The sequence below is a fragment of the Mobula hypostoma genome, chromosome 6 (assembly GCF_963921235.1).
Source record: "Mobula hypostoma chromosome 6, sMobHyp1.1, whole genome shotgun sequence".
NCBI lineage: Eukaryota > Metazoa > Chordata > Chondrichthyes > Myliobatiformes > Myliobatidae > Mobula > Mobula hypostoma.
In genome coordinates this window covers 131,330,593-131,348,360 of record NC_086102.1, presented here as the reverse complement: position 1 = coordinate 131,348,360, position 17,768 = coordinate 131,330,593, and the positions used below count along the sequence as shown (strand labels likewise).

Here is a 17,768-nt window from a genome sequence, read left to right as displayed (position 1 = left end):
AAGCAACACACGCAAAATGTTGGAGGAACTCAGCAGGCCAGGCAGCATCTATGGAAAAGGGTGCAGTTGACATTCAATGGCGGTGACCCTTTATTAGGACACTTTGTGGTGATGAAGTGTCTCAGCCCAAAACGTCGACTGTTTACTTTTTTTCCATAGATGCTGCCTAGCCTGCTGATTTCCTCCGGCATTTTGGGTGTGTTGTTAAGATAGTGTGAAGTTTTCTTTGTTTTAATAACCGTATAGCTTTTTCCAGAAGGGAGCTTTCAGAAATAGCGGTTTGCAGGGTGTAGTGTCTGTTTTTCAACAGAAACTACCCAGGATGGGGAGAGTCTCTTTGCAGGGTGGGTTGTGTCTGCAATGATTTTTCATTGTACTCAATGTGTATTCAATATGAAGGCAGAACTTTGTCTTCTAGGCAATCACTCTACTGTCACTGACTGATGAACTTGTAGCAATTAAATGGATATGGGTAAGGTGGAATTCAAGTAGGATTCAAGCAGTTGTTTTAGTCATGTCCTGCTGTGGTGCCAGGGTTGTAACCTTGTCCTTGAGCACTTTACCGGATGTTAATGATACTGATACCAAGTTACTCTTAGTGATGGACATTCATGTCCTCATCACAATTATGTTCTGTACAGCCTGCTGCTTGCTGGGTGTTCTTGTATTCAGGATTTTAGATCCTTTCAACTTTCCCTGGGTCTGGAGTTGATGAAGTCAGCAGATTTTCATCTGTTGTATTTGGCCAACAAGATGGATTTTTAACAATCATCCAGTAGCACATTTTTAAATTGTGTAAGAAAGAAAACAAACAGGAAGAAGCCATTTGGCTCTTTTTGCTGCCTTCAGTAAAATCATGACTCATCTTTTACTTCAGTGTTATTTTCTTGCTTAATCTCAGATCTCTCGATATTCTCAAGTTTTGAATGTCGTCAGTGAGTTCCCACAACCACCATCATCATCAGATACTCTCTGAGAGAAGAATTTTTTTTCTCATTCTGCTCTCAATGGGTGACCTCTGTGACTATAATCGTTGCCTCCCAGGTACCAGGGTCAAGAACATCTCAGATCAAGTCCACAACATTTTGGAGAGGGAGGGAGAGCAGTCAGATATCTTGGTACATATTGGTACCAATGACAACGGAAGCAAAAGCAAAGAGGTCCTAAAAAGGGAATTTAGAGAGCTAGTTAGAAAGCTGAGAAGCAGGACCTCCAGGGTAGTAATTTCTTGATTGCTGCCTGTGCCATGCACTATTGAGGGTAGAAGCAGTATGATTTGGCAGACTAATGAGTGTCTGAGAATCTGGTGTAGTGGGCAGGGTTTCAGATTCTTGGTTCATTGAGATCTCTTCTGTGAGGGGTGTGACCTGTCTAAAAAATGACAGGTTGCACGTGAACCCGAGGGGAACTGATACCTTCACGAGCAGACTTGTTAGAGCTGCTGCGGAGGGTTTAATCTAATTTGGCAGGGGGTGGGAACTCAGAATGGGATGGATGGTATAAAAGCAAAGATAGTGTGCAATCAGACGGTTAGGAAGGGCAGGCAGATGATAGGACATAATTACAGCCAGCAGGGTGAGTATCTGTGCGTTAGGGATGCAGAATCAAAAAGGGTAGCAAATACAGTACTCAATGTGTTATATCTCAATGCACAGAGTATAAGAAATAAGGTGGATGATATTGTTGCATTATTACAGATTGTTGGGTATGATGTTGTGGTCATCACTGAATCATAGCTGAAGGATGGTTGTAGTTGGAGCTGAATGTCCAAGCTTACATGTTGTATCAGAGGGATAGGAAGGTAGGCAGAGGGGGTGGCCTGGCTCTGCTAGTAAAGAATGGCATCAAATCAGTAAAAAGATGCGACATAGGATCAGAAGATGTTGAATGCTTGTGGGTTGAGGTAAGAAACTGCAAGGATTAAAGGATCTTGATGGCAGTTATATACAGGCCTCCTAACTAACTGGGATGTGAACCACAGATCATAACAGGAAATAGAAAAGGCATGTCAAATGTTGTGATAGTCATGGGAGATTTCGAGATGCTGGTTGATTGGGGAAAATTAGGTTGGAAACAGATCTCGAGAGTGAGTTTGTTGAATGCCTATGAGATGGCTTGAATATCGGAGCAGTCTCGATGGGCCGAATAGTTGGCTTCTACTCCTATCTTATGGTAATCTCTGGTTGCACACAGTCCATGCAGATGTATTGATTTAGCTGGGAGCAGAAGCGCATTGCCAAGACAACTTTAGCTGCAACTTGCAGTCTCAACCATCCACATGGACAAGGGGTGTGGAAAAATCCACCCCGTGCATGTTCCCGGCAAGTCATACACCATGAGACGTATTGTGATTCCTTCTTCGTTACTGACTCTAATTCCTGAAACTCCCTTCTAAAACGTGTCACTGGATTTACCTTTGCAATTCACAAAGAGAGTTTTCCCAGAATCATCTTGGAAGTTACAAGACATTAACGTGAAGAGATAGGCTACCTAACGACACTTGTCCTGTTAATAAAAACGGAAAGCTTAATATTGGCTTCAACTTTCTGCATTTGACAACATTGCAGCAATTACAGGTGGTTTTTTTTTAAGTTGATTGCAAAGACAGTGATCTGTGTACTGTGGGATTCTACTTTTCCACTATTATACACTGTCATCAAGCTCTCTAAAGAAACAATTGTTCTTTTACAATTGGTAAACCAGGACTGGGCCGGCTGGTGGTGTAGTGGCATCAGCACTGGGCTGTGAGGCAGATGGTCCTGAGTTTGAATCTGGCCAGGTCCCAACCTGGGCCACAGCGGTATTGCATTGAAGAAAGGCCTGCCAATCCACTTCCACATCTTGCACAAAAGCCCATTGGACAACCACACTATCCATAGGGTCGCCATGAGTTGGCAGCAGCTCGACAGCACTCAACAACAGCAACAAACCAGGACTAAAGAGCAAAATTTTAAACTAGCATCTTACAGATAGATCCTGAATTAATATTGGAATGTACAGTGGCATACAAAAGTTTGGGCACCCCGGTCAAAATTTCTGTTACTGTGAATAGCTAAGTGAGTAAAAGATGACACATTTCTTTAATATTTTAAGCAAGATTACTTTTTTATTTCCAGCTTTTACAGTTTCAAAATAACAAAAAAGGGAAAGGGCCCGAAGCAAAAGTTCAGGCACCCTACATGGTCATTACTTAGTAACACCCCCTTTGGCAAGTATCACAGCTTGTAAACATTTTCTGTAGCCAGCTAAGAGTCTTTTCAATTCTTGTTTGAGTGATTTTCACCCATTCTTCCTTGCAAAAGGCTTCTAGTTCTGTGAGATTCTTGGGCCGTCTTGCATGCACTGCTCTTTTGAGGTCTATCCACGGATTTTCAGTGATGTTTAGGTCGGGGGACTGTGAGGGCCATGGCAAAACCTTCAGCTTGTGCCTCTTGTGGTAGTCCATTGTGGAGTTTGAGGTGTGTTTAGGATCATTATCCTGTTGTTGAAGCCATCCTCTTTTCATCTTCAGCTTTTTTACAGACTGTGATGTTTGCTTCCAGAATTTGCTGATATTGAACTGAATTCATTCTTCCCTCTACCAGTGAAATGCTCCCCGTGCCACTGGCTACAACACAAGCCCAAAGCATGATCGATCCACCCCCGTGCTTAACAGTTGGAGAGGTGTTCTTTTCATGAAATTCTGCACCCTTTTTTCTCCAAACGTACCTTTGCTCATTGCGGCCAAAAAGTTCTATTTTAACTCCATCAGGCCACAGGACTTGTTTCCAAAATGCATCAGACTTGTTTCGATGTTCTTTTGCAAACTTCTGATGCTGAATTTTGTGATGACAATGCAGACAAGGTTTTCTTCTGATGACTCTTTCATGAAGGTTATATTTGTGCAGGTGTCACTGCACAGTAGAACAGTGCACCACCACTCCGGAGTCTTCTAAATCTTCCTGAAGGTCTTTAGCAGTCAAACGGGGGTTTTGATTTGTCTTTCTAGCAATCCTACAAGCAGATCTCTCGGAAAGTTTTCTTGGTCTTCCAGACCTCAACTTGTCCTCCACCGTTCCTGTTAACTGCTATTTCTTAATTACATTACGAACTGAGGAAATACGAAAATGCTTTGCTATCTTCTTATAGCCTTCTCCTGCTTTGTGGGCATCATTTATTTTAATTTTCAGAATGCTAGGCAGCTGCTTAGAGGAGCCCATGGCTGCTGATTGTTGGGACAAGGTTTGAGGAGTCAGGGTATTTATAAAGCTTTGAAATTTGCATCACCTGGCCTTTCCTAACGATGACTGTGAATAAGCTATAGCCCTAACAAGCTAATTAAGGTCTGAGACCTTGATAAAAGTTATCTGACAGCTCAAATCTCTTGGGGTGTCCAAACTTTTGCACGGTGCTCCTTTCCTTTCTTTCCCACTTTAAAATTGTACAAAGCAAAAATAATACACTAATCTTAAAATGTTGAAAAGAATGTTTCATCTTTAACTTTATGACTTTTGGAGATCAGTTCATCTTCTACTCAGTTATTCACAGTAACAGAAATTTTGACTGGGGTGGCCAAACTTTTGCATGCCACTGTATTTCATTTAGCTGGGAGCAGAAACTCAAAACTAAAAAAAGTAATTTGTTTTGTTTTGGGGAGGATAAAACATGAATACTAACTTAATCTTTTAGGGCATGGAAGCAGCTATGCAAAATGGTAATTATGGGTTGGTATGCCACTTACCACTCACTTTGATGTTGTTCAATAAAGCATAACACTTAAGGATATTCCACAAATAGCGTTTCAAATAGAAACGGTCCATTTATTAAGTATTTGAACCATTTAGTATTTTGGAGCTCACTTGTGTGTAAAAAAGGAAATAGAATCAGGAGTGAACCATTGGGACCCTCAAACCTTGTCTGCCATTCAGTAAGTTTGCAAATCAACCTGGAACTCAAGACTTTGATCTCCAGATAGAATCAGAGAGAAATACAGCACTAAAGCATTTCCCTCTCGACGCTGAGTTTGTGCTGACCATCATTTATACTTATCAGACATTAAATCTTGCTTTTTATTCTCCCCACTTTCCTATCAACTCCCTCTGGGTTCTACCCCTCACCCACATAGGAGGGGCAATTTACAGCAACTAATTAACTCTTAACCGGCAAGGATAACTTCACATCTCAATTCTGAACTGATTTCTACAACCTACAAACTCTCCTTAAAGGTCTCTAAAACTCCTGTTCTCAGTTTTTAATTTCACATTTTGTCGTCTTTTGCATGTTCATCAGTTATTCATTTTTGTACAGTTTGTTCATAAATTCTATTGTATTTCTTACTTTTCCTGTAAATGCCTGCAAGAAAGATGAATCTGAAGGTGGTACATTGTGATTATAGGTCTACTTTGACCTGCACACCTTTGGGATGTGGGAAGAAACCAGACTGCCTGGAGAGAACTCTCACGGCACCAACCAGAATCAAAGCCAGGACACTGGTGCTATGAGGCAGCAGTTCTCCTAAATGCACCACCCACAGCATTCAATTCTCACACTATCAAAACATCCATTGCTTCTAATACAAGCAATGAATGAGAAACCACCCTATGCAGGTAGAGGATTCCAAAGCAGTACAACCATCCATGTGAAACAATTTTCCCTCATCTCTGACTGAGCCTTCCCCTGACACCACAGCACAGTTCAACCTGCTTTGACAGTAAGTAGGTTTCCACCCTGATTTTATTGTCTCTCAGTGAATGTCAACAGCACTTTAAGGGGCAGGAGAGAGAGTCTGTAGGTTGTGGCAATCAGTTCAGAATTGAGATGTGAAGTTGTCCACGCTGGTTAAGAGTTTATTAGTTGCTGTAAATTGCATTATCTGGCGCTGTATCACCATTGAGACTATGCTGCTGCTGGCGTCTGGGATGTGCAAGGCCAGCAAGAAAGGTCCTCCACAACAAGACAAGGAAATGTTATCCTGGAAGTCTTAGGTGCTGATTTTAGGATCTTTGAAATGTGGACATTCATAATGACTGCTTTGGTTTGTCGTAAAAGTGTGCACCACTGTTTAATTAGCTTGACATATAGGAGGGTTAGGATTCCAAGAAAATTAAATAAGAAATTGAAAAGCATAATTCTAATATTAAAAGGAAGAAGACCTTTTATTTCACTTCACACAGACAAATATAAAGGAGGTTATTTTTAAATCTATTAAACAGTAAAATTGATATAGAAAAAAATGCTTGAAGATGTGTTCATTGATTTGGACGGGTGTGGGGTGCACACATGACACCGTGAATGAAAAGTGAGATATGAAGCAGGGCAATTAAAGGGCTGCCAGAAAAGATGGAAGGTGTTACGCCCTGTCAACAATGTGAGCTATGGAGGTGCAGAGGGAAAATCAACAAAGGTTCAGAATCCTGGGCATGGGTCCATCACAGTTGATGGAGCAGGCCATCACCCAACCTCCTGACATCCTTGGCTTAGCACTGCAACATGCAACAGTGCAGGTAGATTCCAGACCAATATCCTGCCTTGGGAACCCTCGGCAAATGAATTAGTTCCTGTGGCATCAACTCGTGCTAATGGAGTCTGTAAATTGTATTATTGTGAAGTTCAGTGCTGTTCAGCTGCACAGGAAAACTAAATCTAAATCCTATTGATGAGATGTTGTGTTGAATGCTGTTTTAACAGGGTACTTTGTATCAGTTCCACAGCCAAAATTCTATTTTGTTTGGGGAGAGAAGTTGCACAGGGGGTGGGGGGGGGTGGTGAAGTTTGAACTGAATTGACTTTATTACTTACATCCTTCATATAGATGAGGAGTAAAAATCTTTATGTTACGTCTCTGTCTAAATATGCAATTTATCGTAGTTTATAATAAATAATATGCACAATAGAATAGTCAATATAACAGAGAAATACAGTTGTGTCAGCAAGCAGTCTGGTGGCCTGGTGGAAGAAGCTGTCCCGGAGCATGGGTCCTGGCTTTTATGCTGCGGTACCGCTTCCCGGATGGTAGCAGCTGGAACAGTTTGTGGTTGGGGTGCCTTGGTTCCCCAATGATCCTTTGGGCCCTTTTTACACACCTGTCTTTGTAAATGTCTAGAACAGTGGGAAGTTCACATCTACAGATGCGCTGGGCTGTCCGCACCACTCTCTGCAGAGTTCTTAGTGCATTCCTTCTGATTGTTCATGCTTTACAGTGAATTATATTGACAACAGCGTTGAAAAACTCTTCAGGCGTTCCCAACCTGAGGTTCACAGCCCCCTCGGTTAATGGTAGGGGTCCAGGACATAAAAAAGGTTGGGAACATAGAAGGAACCACAGCTGTATCCATTAACTGTGTTTAGGCACTTCTAACCATTATACAGTGGGACAGATTATGAGTGTTGGAGATTTCTTTCTCCTTTTGGTCATAGGATGGAGGTAATTAAAAGCAGGAGAGGGGAAGGAATTCTGCTGGGAGGTAGTACTGCCCTACATTTCAGCACAGAACTGCACAGCCCCTGTATTTGAACTTAATGGGCACTTCTATAGCCTTGGGTGTTAGGAGACCAATGCTATAAAAACCAGCTGAACTCTTTAATTTATAGTTTACTGTCAGTTGTAGAGTGATAGTGGTTCTCTCCCACTTCTCTTGTTTTTTGTCATTAATTGTTGGGCCCAATTGAACCCCAGATACCGAACAATGTAGGAGCTACAGGAATAGATGCAGCGTTTACCTAATGAGGTAATATTTTCAGCTGCACGATTGTGTCTCTAAAGAGCACTTAAAAAGAAAGAACTTGCATTTATGTAATACCTTTCTCATCTCAGGACATCATGAAGCACTTCTGGCCAATGAAATATGTGGCAGTGTAGTCATAGAACATAGAACAGTATAGGAGAGGAACAGGAGCTTTGACCCTCAAAGTCATGTCAGGCTAATTAAATTAATAATCAGATCCACAACTGTCTAATCATTTCTGCCCACACAATGTCCATATCCATTCCCTGCACATTCATGTGCCAATCTAAGAACTTATTGAACATCTCTATCATATTTACCTCTACTACCTCTCCTGCCAGCACATTCCACGTACCCAACACCGTAAAATAAACTAGCCTCATACATTTCCTTTGAACTTATTCCCTCTTACTTTAAATGCATGTCCTCTGGTATTGGAAATTTCAACCCTAAAAGAAAGATACTATCTACTCTCTCTGTGCCTGTCATAATCTTATAAACCTCTATCAAATCTCCCTTCAGGTTCTGTCACTCCAGAGAAAACAACCCAAATTTCTCCATCCTCTGAAAGCATATACCCTCTATTCCAGGCAGAAAACCTCTTCTGCACCTTCTCCCAAGCTTCGATATCCTTCCTATAATGGGACAACCAGATTTCAATGCAATACTCCAGATGTGGCCTAATCAGAGTTTTATAAAGCTACAACATAACTTCCTGACCCTTAAACTCAATTCCTTGAATAACAACAGGAATCCCATGTGCCTTTTTCACCATGCTGACAACGTGTGCAGCCACTTTCAGGGAGCAACAAACTTAGACTGCAAGATCCCTTTGCTCATCAACACTGTTAAGGGTTGTAGGATTCTGGTGTATTTCGAATCCTAAGTTCTTTTAGGAGTCAGGGACGAGGCATAAAACATGTTGCTTAATGATTGTTTATCTAGCATTACAGAACAAAGAAAACAGAAACAGGATAGTGATAGTGGCCTTTCTACTTTGTCGAAAAGTTAAAGAAAAGGAGAAGATGGCGCCTGGTACAACACAGCTACCTTTATACTATACAGACAAGGAAAATTCCATAGATAAGAATAATCCAATTAGAAAATACTCTAATAAAATAAACCAATGAGAAAATACTCCTTCAGATCAAAGAAGCTAAGAAGTTTCCAGAATTCTACTTTGGACAGCCACTGGAGGTATATTAAACTGTTACGTATATAAAGGCTACTTAAAGTGCAAGCAGATAATTAAACTAAAACTGAAAGGAAATAACAAAATTAAATAGTTGATCCAACAGGGACTTGCCATTAATAATGAACAGTCCCTTTACATTTAACCTCCCAAAGTGTAACTCCTCTCATTAGACTGGATTAAACTGTCTACCATTTCTTTACAAATCTATATTCCACTGTATCATTTGACAGTCATCTATACTATCTGCAACATCATCAGATTCAGGTTCATTTATTTATCATATATACATTGAAACATACAGTGAAATGCATCATTTGCATTAACAACCAAAACAACCCAAGGATGTGCCAGGGTCAGCCCACAAGTGTCGCCACCAATCATCGTATCTTACTAACCCACCCATTTATAATTTCATCCATGTCATGTATATACAGTGCCTATTAAAAGTATTCACCCCCCCCCCCCCGGAAGTTTTCATGTTTTAATTTTTTATTGACTTTTTTCCCCACTGATCAACAGTAAAAGACACTTCCGTGTCAAAGTGAAAACAGATCTCTACAAAGTGATCTAAATTAATTGCAAAATATAAAACACAATTATTGATTGCATAAGTATTCACCCCCTTCAAATCAGTATTTAGTAGATGCTCTTCGGCAGCAATTACAACCTTGAGTTTGTGTGGGTAGGTCCCTATCATTTTTGCACATTTCTCATTACACAACTGCTCAAGCTCTGTCAGATTGCAAGGGGAACTTTTCTAGCCCTTTTCGAGTCCAGCCACAAATTCTAAATTGGTTTGAGATTTGGACTCTGACTTGGCCACTCCAGGACATTAATTTTGTTGTTTTTAAGCCAGTCCTGTGTAGCTTTGGTTTTATGCTTGGGGTCATTGTCTTACTGGAAAAGAAGTCTTTTCCCTCGTCACAGTTCTCTTCCAGACTGCCTCAGTTTTTCCTCCAGGATTTCCCCGTATTTTGTTGCATTTATTTTACCCTCTACCTTCATAAGTCTTCCATGGCCTGCTGCAGTGAAGCATCCCCACAACATGATCCAGCCGCCATGATTCTTCATGGTAAGGATGGTGTGTTTTTGATGATGTGCAGGTTTTGGCTTATGCCAAACATAGTGTTTAGACTCATGGCAGAAAAGTTCAATTAATCAGACCATAGAAACTTCTTCCAGCTGACTTCAGAGTCTCCCACATACCTTCTGGCAAACTTTAGCCAAGATTACATGTGAGTTTTTTCAACAATGCTTTCTCTTTGCCACTCTCCCATCTTAGCCACTGAAGCTTGTAACTCTCCAAAGTTGTTATAGGTCTCTTGGTGGCCTTCCTCAAAAGTCCCCTCCTTGCACGGTCACTCAGTTTTTGAGGGCGGCCTGCTCTAGGCAGATTTACAGCTGTGCCATATTCTTTCCATTTCTTGATGATTGACTTAACTGTACTCCAAGGGATAGTCAGTGACTTGGAAATTCTTTTGTATCCTTCTCCTGATTTGTGCTTTTCAATAACCTCGCGATGTGGCTTGGAGTGTTCTTTTGTCTTCATGGTGTAGTTTTTGCCAGGATGCTGACTCACCAGCAGTTGGACTTTCCAGAAATAGGTGTATTTTTAAGACAATCAATTGAAACACTTTGCCTGCACACGGTGATCTCCATTTAACTAATTATGTGACTTCTAAAACCAATTGGCTGTACCACTAATGATTTGGTGTGTCATATTAAAGGGGGTGAATACCCATGCGATCAATTATTTTGTGTTTTATATTTGTAATGAATATAAATATCTTTTTGTAGAAATCTGTGTTTTCACTTAGACACAAGAGTCTTTTTCTGTTGATCAGTGTTAGAAAAGCCAAATTAAATCCACTGTGATTCAGTGTTGTAAAACAATCAAACATGAAAACTTCCAGTGGAGGGGGTGGGGGTGAATATTTTTTATAAGCACTGTATTTTAGAAACAGGAAAGGTCCCAGTATGGATCCCTGCAGGCACCACATGGATCCCATCCATCTTAATCTTCTGGTTGAGCCTCCCACAAAGGAACTTGACAAACGCTTCCTAAAATCAATGTAGACAACATCCACAGCTCCATCTTTATCACAGTAGACATCCTACTTCAGTTTGTATAAGCTTATGGGTATTTCAAGTGAAATGTGGTTTTGCATGCACAAAGCATCCTTAGGTAATGAACGGTTCTGTTTTTGCAAATGTCCTTAAGTTGATTTTGACCATAAGTTGGAAAACGTGTAAAAAAAAAAGGATATTTGAAACTGTAAACTGGTTGCATCATGGCCTGATATAGAAACGCCAATGCCCAGGGACAGAAAAGTCTACAGAAGATGGATACATTCCAGTCCATCACAGGAAAAGCCTGCCTCATCATTGAGTACGTTTACATGGAGCACTGCCACAAGAAAGCACACAAAAGACCCCCATCACATGCACAGTACATACATCATGTTAATGAATATAATAGTATCATAGGAGTCTATTTGTATGTTGAAGTGTCCATAAGTTGGGTGTTTCTGAACCAGGTCTGGTATTCAGAGTGTGATGCTTTCTGTTGTTCATCTCCACTGTGGAATGCAATGTCACTGATGTTGCTTTTGTCTTTCAGGGGATTGTGGGTAACTTAGCCAGTGGCAAGTCAGCCTTGGTCCACCGTTATTTAACAGGAACCTATGTGCAGGAGGAGTCACCTGAAGGTAAGTGAGAGCAGTTGCACTTTACTGATATATTTCTTTTGAAGTACCTAGAGGTGAAGATGCATCTGTGTTGTATATCCAAACCACAACTAAAGGAACCTGACCAATCAGAGTTCACAGGTGCTTCCAGTGGCACCAATGTTTGACCTAGACACTAATGAACGTATTGCAACGATCACACAGTAGCTATGAATGTGCAATTTATATAAATCAACATTGGTTCATGGAAATGATGTATGATAGAGAGCTGAAAATTAACCAACGATGATCAGTGCTTTAACGTAACGGATGCCCATTTAAGCTAGGGGTATTTGACTCTCCATCACCACCTGGAGTTCATATCACCTGGGTAATTGCTGGAGCACAAGCTGAAGTATTAAATTTGTGGCGTAGTTCCCAGAGTGTGATGGAACAAGTGTGAATATTTAAACTATTTCAAGCTGTGCTGACTATCCCTAATCAGCTCCTGTCTTTTCAAATGCGTTGATATATCTTGTACCTCTGAATCCCCTCTAGTAACTTAACCTGCCAAAAATGTTATGCTTACTGGTCAACAGTTTTCCTTTGCTGCCCTTCTTAATAAAGGCACAGCATTAGCCACCCTCCAGTCTTGACACTTCATCTGTCACTAACGATGACGTATATACATCACCCAGGTTTCCCACAATCTCTTCTAGCTACCTCTGCTGTTCTTGGTTATACAGTACCCCTGCTCAGGCCCTGAAGGTGTATTTACCTTCATTCATTTAAAGATATCTAGCACCTCCTCTTCTGTACTGTAAACTATACCGAGACTTCCCACTTCCAAGGTTAATTAAATTGTGTAAAGATGAGGTTCCAGCACTAATCCTTGAAGCACACTGCTTGTTACATCTTTCCAACAGAAAATACCTATTTATGCCTCTTTTATTTTTCTTGCCAACCTGACATATGAGGAATGGTCCATTGAATAAGAAAAGTAGGAGCTTTACACCCCACATTGGTTATTGAAATATCAAAAAAGCTAGTTATTGGATATTCATGGAAACTTTATACAGTACTGAGCTTAATTTTAAGTAAACTAACTTGTCTGGAATAGGGCTCACCTTGACTAATGTCATTCAGATACATGCAGTTCGCTTATACATCTTACTAGAAATTATGACGGCTTTCAGAGTGAGTCCCTGCAACTTTCTGCAGATTAGTTCTTTCTGTTGTCAGAACTACCTCATCACATAATCCTAGAGCACACAGTTCATTAAAAAGAGTCCAACTTCCTGCATCTTTCAATGAGATTTTGAAAGAAGTGAAACTAAATGGGACGTTTAGTGACACCTACTTATATTGTTGCATTGCACTCTCTCCTTCCATTTTAAAAGTGATAATTAGAGAGATTTTATATTCTGACTTTATCTAGAAACACCTTTATGATTATTTTGTCGTATATGAAAATAACATTTAATATTAATTTTATTGAAAGTTCTATTCATTTCTTTTCTCCCAACCCTTAAATCATGGTGCTCTTTGAACATGTTATCCTCCTGTTTTCTATCCACTTTGGAACTGCCTTTTGATTGTACAGTTGTTGCTCTTTGTTGGTTAGTGTGTGTTGCCAAAATGTAATACATTACTGTTAACACGATTATTCTCAAATATCTTCTTGCTAAAGTCCACTGTTGTTAATACACGTGCCACTTTTTCTTTTGAATTGCAGTCTGCTGGTGTATGAACACTCAACCCATTATTTTCAATTACAAGTCTGCAGACTATTTCCAGTGTTGTAGTTCCTGGACAGGCATTCCGTTAGCAATCATCCTTAAAAGCTCTCCTAATTTTTTTTTAGTATTGTTCTGTACAAAAATTAAGTTTTATACACTAATTTAATTTTAAAATGCAGAGTCAAAATTAATTTGGGTCCTGAAGTACACTTCAGGCGCATGACACCGTTGCAACAGAACACAATGCTGTGTTAATCCAGCGTGGTTTAGTTGGCACAAAACCTGGTCCTTGGTCTGCTTTTGGAAGGAGGGAGGGAGGAATGGAAAAGGATTCACTTTTTTATCCCAGCTTTCTTCCTTCCTTTTTTGTTCGGCTGAAGGAACTCAGAAACTGTGGTTTTGCAATGGCCATTCCTTGTTTGTGAGCTTGTTAAGAGCTCATTGCTCTTATCTTAAGAATGACGTCTCAGTATTGTATTCCAGAGTTTGACTAGTCAACTTCAGAACACTGGCATCTCATGCCTCCCTGTACTCTCAACAGCATAAGTAAATCTCACAGGATAAGGAATGACGTCAAGTTTATCTTGGCCAGTTCCATATCACAGCTGACTTGGCATAGAGCAGAAATGAATGTTTGAAAATGTGGCCTTTACGGATTGGCATTCATTCTTTTAACCAGTTCTAAATACAAGAAAAATCCAAACTTTTGTTTTGTAATGAAGAAAAATATATCTATGTCAACTAAATTTTAAATAGTACGCCATTTTTGTGTTGGTGCCTTCAATTGTCAATATTCCCTGCATGTTAGGAACTTGTTTTGAAACCATGGTAAATTAATTCAGCATCTGTTGCAATGATGCCACATGTGTGATTTCCAAACTAATGTTTGACTTAAGACCAAATTGCAGTTTCCCAGCTAAAAGACTGAACGGAAAATAACTTATTATTGATATGTTAGGGTTTATATAGGTTATGCATGAATGTGCCCCAAGAGAAAATAAGAATCACTGCTCTAACATTTGTGTTTGGCTTACTGGCATACACTAAGCAATTTAAGAGCAGGAAATGGTTATGGAAATGTTTGCCTTCTGTTGTGCTGTTACTCATGACTGGCTGTTCCGTTCTTTTCAGACATGGATGCAGGTAATTGTGCTCTGTTTAATCGAGGCAGCAGCTATACTTCAGGAAGGAAGATGTCCCCGCACTCTACAGTAGAGTTCTGATTGTTCAGTGTGCCCATTCATGTAGTGTTGAACATTACAGTCTGTTTTGTCCATCAGGCATGTCACACAGTAGAATCCATGTTTTTTTTTGTCAGAATATTGATTCTGAAGGCAAATAACTGTCTGCATTTGTGTTTTCAGTCTGACTAGTCCAGCTCTATCAATCCACAGTCCACTGTTCTTTGACTAATTATCTGTATTTTTTACTAATTGACTTGGCAAATTATGTTGTCATAGTAACATCATACCACCTGCAGTGTACTTGAGGGAGAACCAATTCACTAATTAGCTGTTTCATCCTGATTAGCTTTCTCTTTGGATTGAAGGAGTCTTGTTCCATGGAAATATTTATTCAAGGTTTTCACACAACGACCACCTCAACCGCTGTCATATCCCCCATCCTTGTCCCCACTAGTCGGAGACAAGGAGGCAGCTACTATATTAGCAGATTCTCATTTTGTTTATAGTTATCAGCAGTTTCTCTCAACCTGGAAGGTAGGTTCTGGCAGAAATAAGATACTTGAGAAAGAAATATGAGTGTAAATGAAACTCTACGAAACCTTAATTGTTTCCTTAGGACTGGTAGGCATCAGTATGAGCTGAAGTTCAAAAGCAGGGTTGCATTTTGATGCATGCCAAAGTGTCAGTAGTTTGGAATGGAGGGCATGTGCAATAAACAGGAAAACAAAGTTGTCTTAAGACCATAAGAGATAGGAGCAGAATTAGGCCATTTGGCCCATCCGCCATTCAATCATGGCTGATCCTTTTCTCCCCTACTCTACCCCATTCCCTGTCTGGCTCCCTGTATAACCTTTGATGCCGTGTCCAATCAAGAGCCATAGTCTTCAGCCATAGTTTCTTTTTTAAAGAAGATTAGATTTATTCGTCACATGCAGTGAAATGTATCAAATCAGTGAGGATTGTGCTGGACAGTCCACCTTTCGCTACGCTAACATAGGGTATGCCCACAACTCACTGACCTTAACTCGTCTATGTTTGGAATGTGTCAGGAAACCAGAGCACCCAGAAGAGCCTCGTGTGGTCATGGGGAAAATGTACAAACTCCTTGTGGGCAGCGGCAGGAATTGAACCCTGATTTTACACTGGCACTGTAGTGTGGGTTACGCAAACCACTATGCTACTGTGACACCCCAACTTTCAGACATTCCATACAAGAGTCTGAGCAGGCAAATCGAAGCTGAGGGGATGGTGCGCATTGAAGGGTGTTGTCTGGTGGACAAGATATTAAACCACTGCACTAACTACACTCTCAAGTGGTTTAAAGTGCTTTTTGAAGGAGAGCAGGAGAAGTATTTCTGTCATTATATATATTTCACTCAGCCTGGGGCATGTCACATTGTTGTTTGCTGTATTCAGTTATCTCCCATGAATATTGACTACAGAAGTATTTTTAAATTTTATTCATTTGTTTAGAGATCCAGTGTGGAATTGGCCCTTCGAGCTGCACTGCCCAGCAACCCCTGACAGGATGTGGAAACCGTAGAAAGGGTGCAGGGGAGATTTACAAGGATATTGCCTGGATTGGGGAGCATGCCTTATGAGAATAGGTTGAGTGAACTTGGCCTTTTCTCCTTGGAGCGACAGAGGATAAGTGGTGACCTGATAGAGGTGTACAAGATAATGAGAGGCATTGATCGTGTGGATAGTCAGAGGCTTTTTCCCAGGGCTGACATGGCCAGCACGAGAGGGCATAGTTTTAAGGTGCTTGGAAGTAGGTACAGAGGAGATGTCAGGGGTAAGTTTTTTACGCAGAGAGTGGTGGAATGGGCTGCTGGCGATGGTGGTGGAGGCGGATACGATAGGGTCTTTTAAGAGACTCCTGGATAGTACATGGAGCTTGGAAAAATAGAGGGCTATGGGTAACCCTAGGCAATTTCTCAGGTAAGGACATGTTCGGCACAGCTTTGTGGACTGAAGGGCCTGTATTGTGCTGTAGGTTTTCTATGTTTCTATTTAAACCCAACTTAACCCTTAGCTAATCACAGGACAATTTTTAGTGACCAATTAAGTTTCCTGCTATGCCTTTGGTGGCTGTATTGGGCTTACTTTTGTTCTGAAAGGGAAGTAAGATGCAAGTCATCTTTGCATATTAAAACAAAATTAATGGTACTTTTTATAACTGGGCAGTCATATGTTAGAGTGATTGCAAAACTGCCATGATTGAATGTTTTTTTATTCAGTAGTGTAATTTTCCTAACAGCAGTCATAGAGTCATACAGCACAGAAATAGATCTTTGGTCCAACTGGTCCATGCCAAGCAAGATGTTCCTAACATATGAAGAGCGTTTGATGGCTCTGGGCCTGTACTGACCGGAGTTGAAAAGATCTCATAGAAACTCACTGAATATTGAAAGGCCTACATAGAGTGGACGTGGAGAGGATACTTCAAATAGCGGGGAAGTCTAGGATAAGGGGCACAGCCTCAGAATACAAGGTCGTCCCTTCAGAACAGAGATGAGCAATTTCTTTAACCTAAGGGTGTTGAATCTGTGGGATTCATTGCCACAGACAGCTTGGGGGCTAATAATTGGATATAGAGTGAATTACAGTTAATTGGGCCGTTGGTTAATTGAGACAGCCACTTATTTCGGACAACTCTTAAAGAACAAAAACTAATCAAGGAAATTGCCAGGATTCCCTTTGTTTATTTAGGACACTATGCCACTTAATTGGGACAGGAGACTGTTGCCGAGCGGTTTCGAACTAGCGTCAGTCATGTGCTTTCATGTGGCCATTAGACAAAAAGCAGTGTTTTTTTAATAATGGTGTGATTTATTGATTGATAGATACAGCACCGAATAGACCCTTCTGGCCAAATGAGCTGGACTGCACAGCAACCCATCTAGTTAACCGTAGGACAATTTATAATGACCAATTAACCTATGTCTTTGGATTGTGGGGCGAAACCGGAGCATCCACAAGAAACCCACACGCTCACAGGAAGAGTATACAAACTTGTTAGCAACAGTGTTGGAATTAAACTCTGAACTACGATGCACTGAGCTGTAATAACACTGCATAAGCAGGCACACTACTGTGGCCCCCCCCCACCCACCCGTACCTTTTTTAACTATTTTGATCCCACTACCGTACAAGTGGGCCTAATTTAACCTTGTATCCACTCTTGCAATTACAATACCCTCGGTAGAAAGTGACCTTTTGCTGAATTCTGTCCAACAGCTCTCTACCCAGATGCTGAGGTGAATTACAGTCGGCCCTCC

General features: G+C 40.7%; 1 protein-coding gene across 4 annotated transcripts in view; it reads left to right on the top strand.

Annotated features, from left to right (window-relative positions):
* agap1 (ArfGAP with GTPase domain, ankyrin repeat and PH domain 1) overlaps positions 1 to 17,768 on the top strand; it is a 683,413-nt gene that overhangs the window by 292,453 nt on the left and 373,192 nt on the right. For all 4 annotated transcript variants that reach the window (XM_063051721.1, XM_063051720.1, XM_063051719.1 and 1 more), the window contains exon 3: positions 11,519 to 11,606. In XM_063051721.1, coding sequence (XP_062907791.1) covers positions 11,519 to 11,606 — 88 coding nt within the window. The remainder of the gene's footprint in view (positions 1 to 11,518; positions 11,607 to 17,768) is intronic.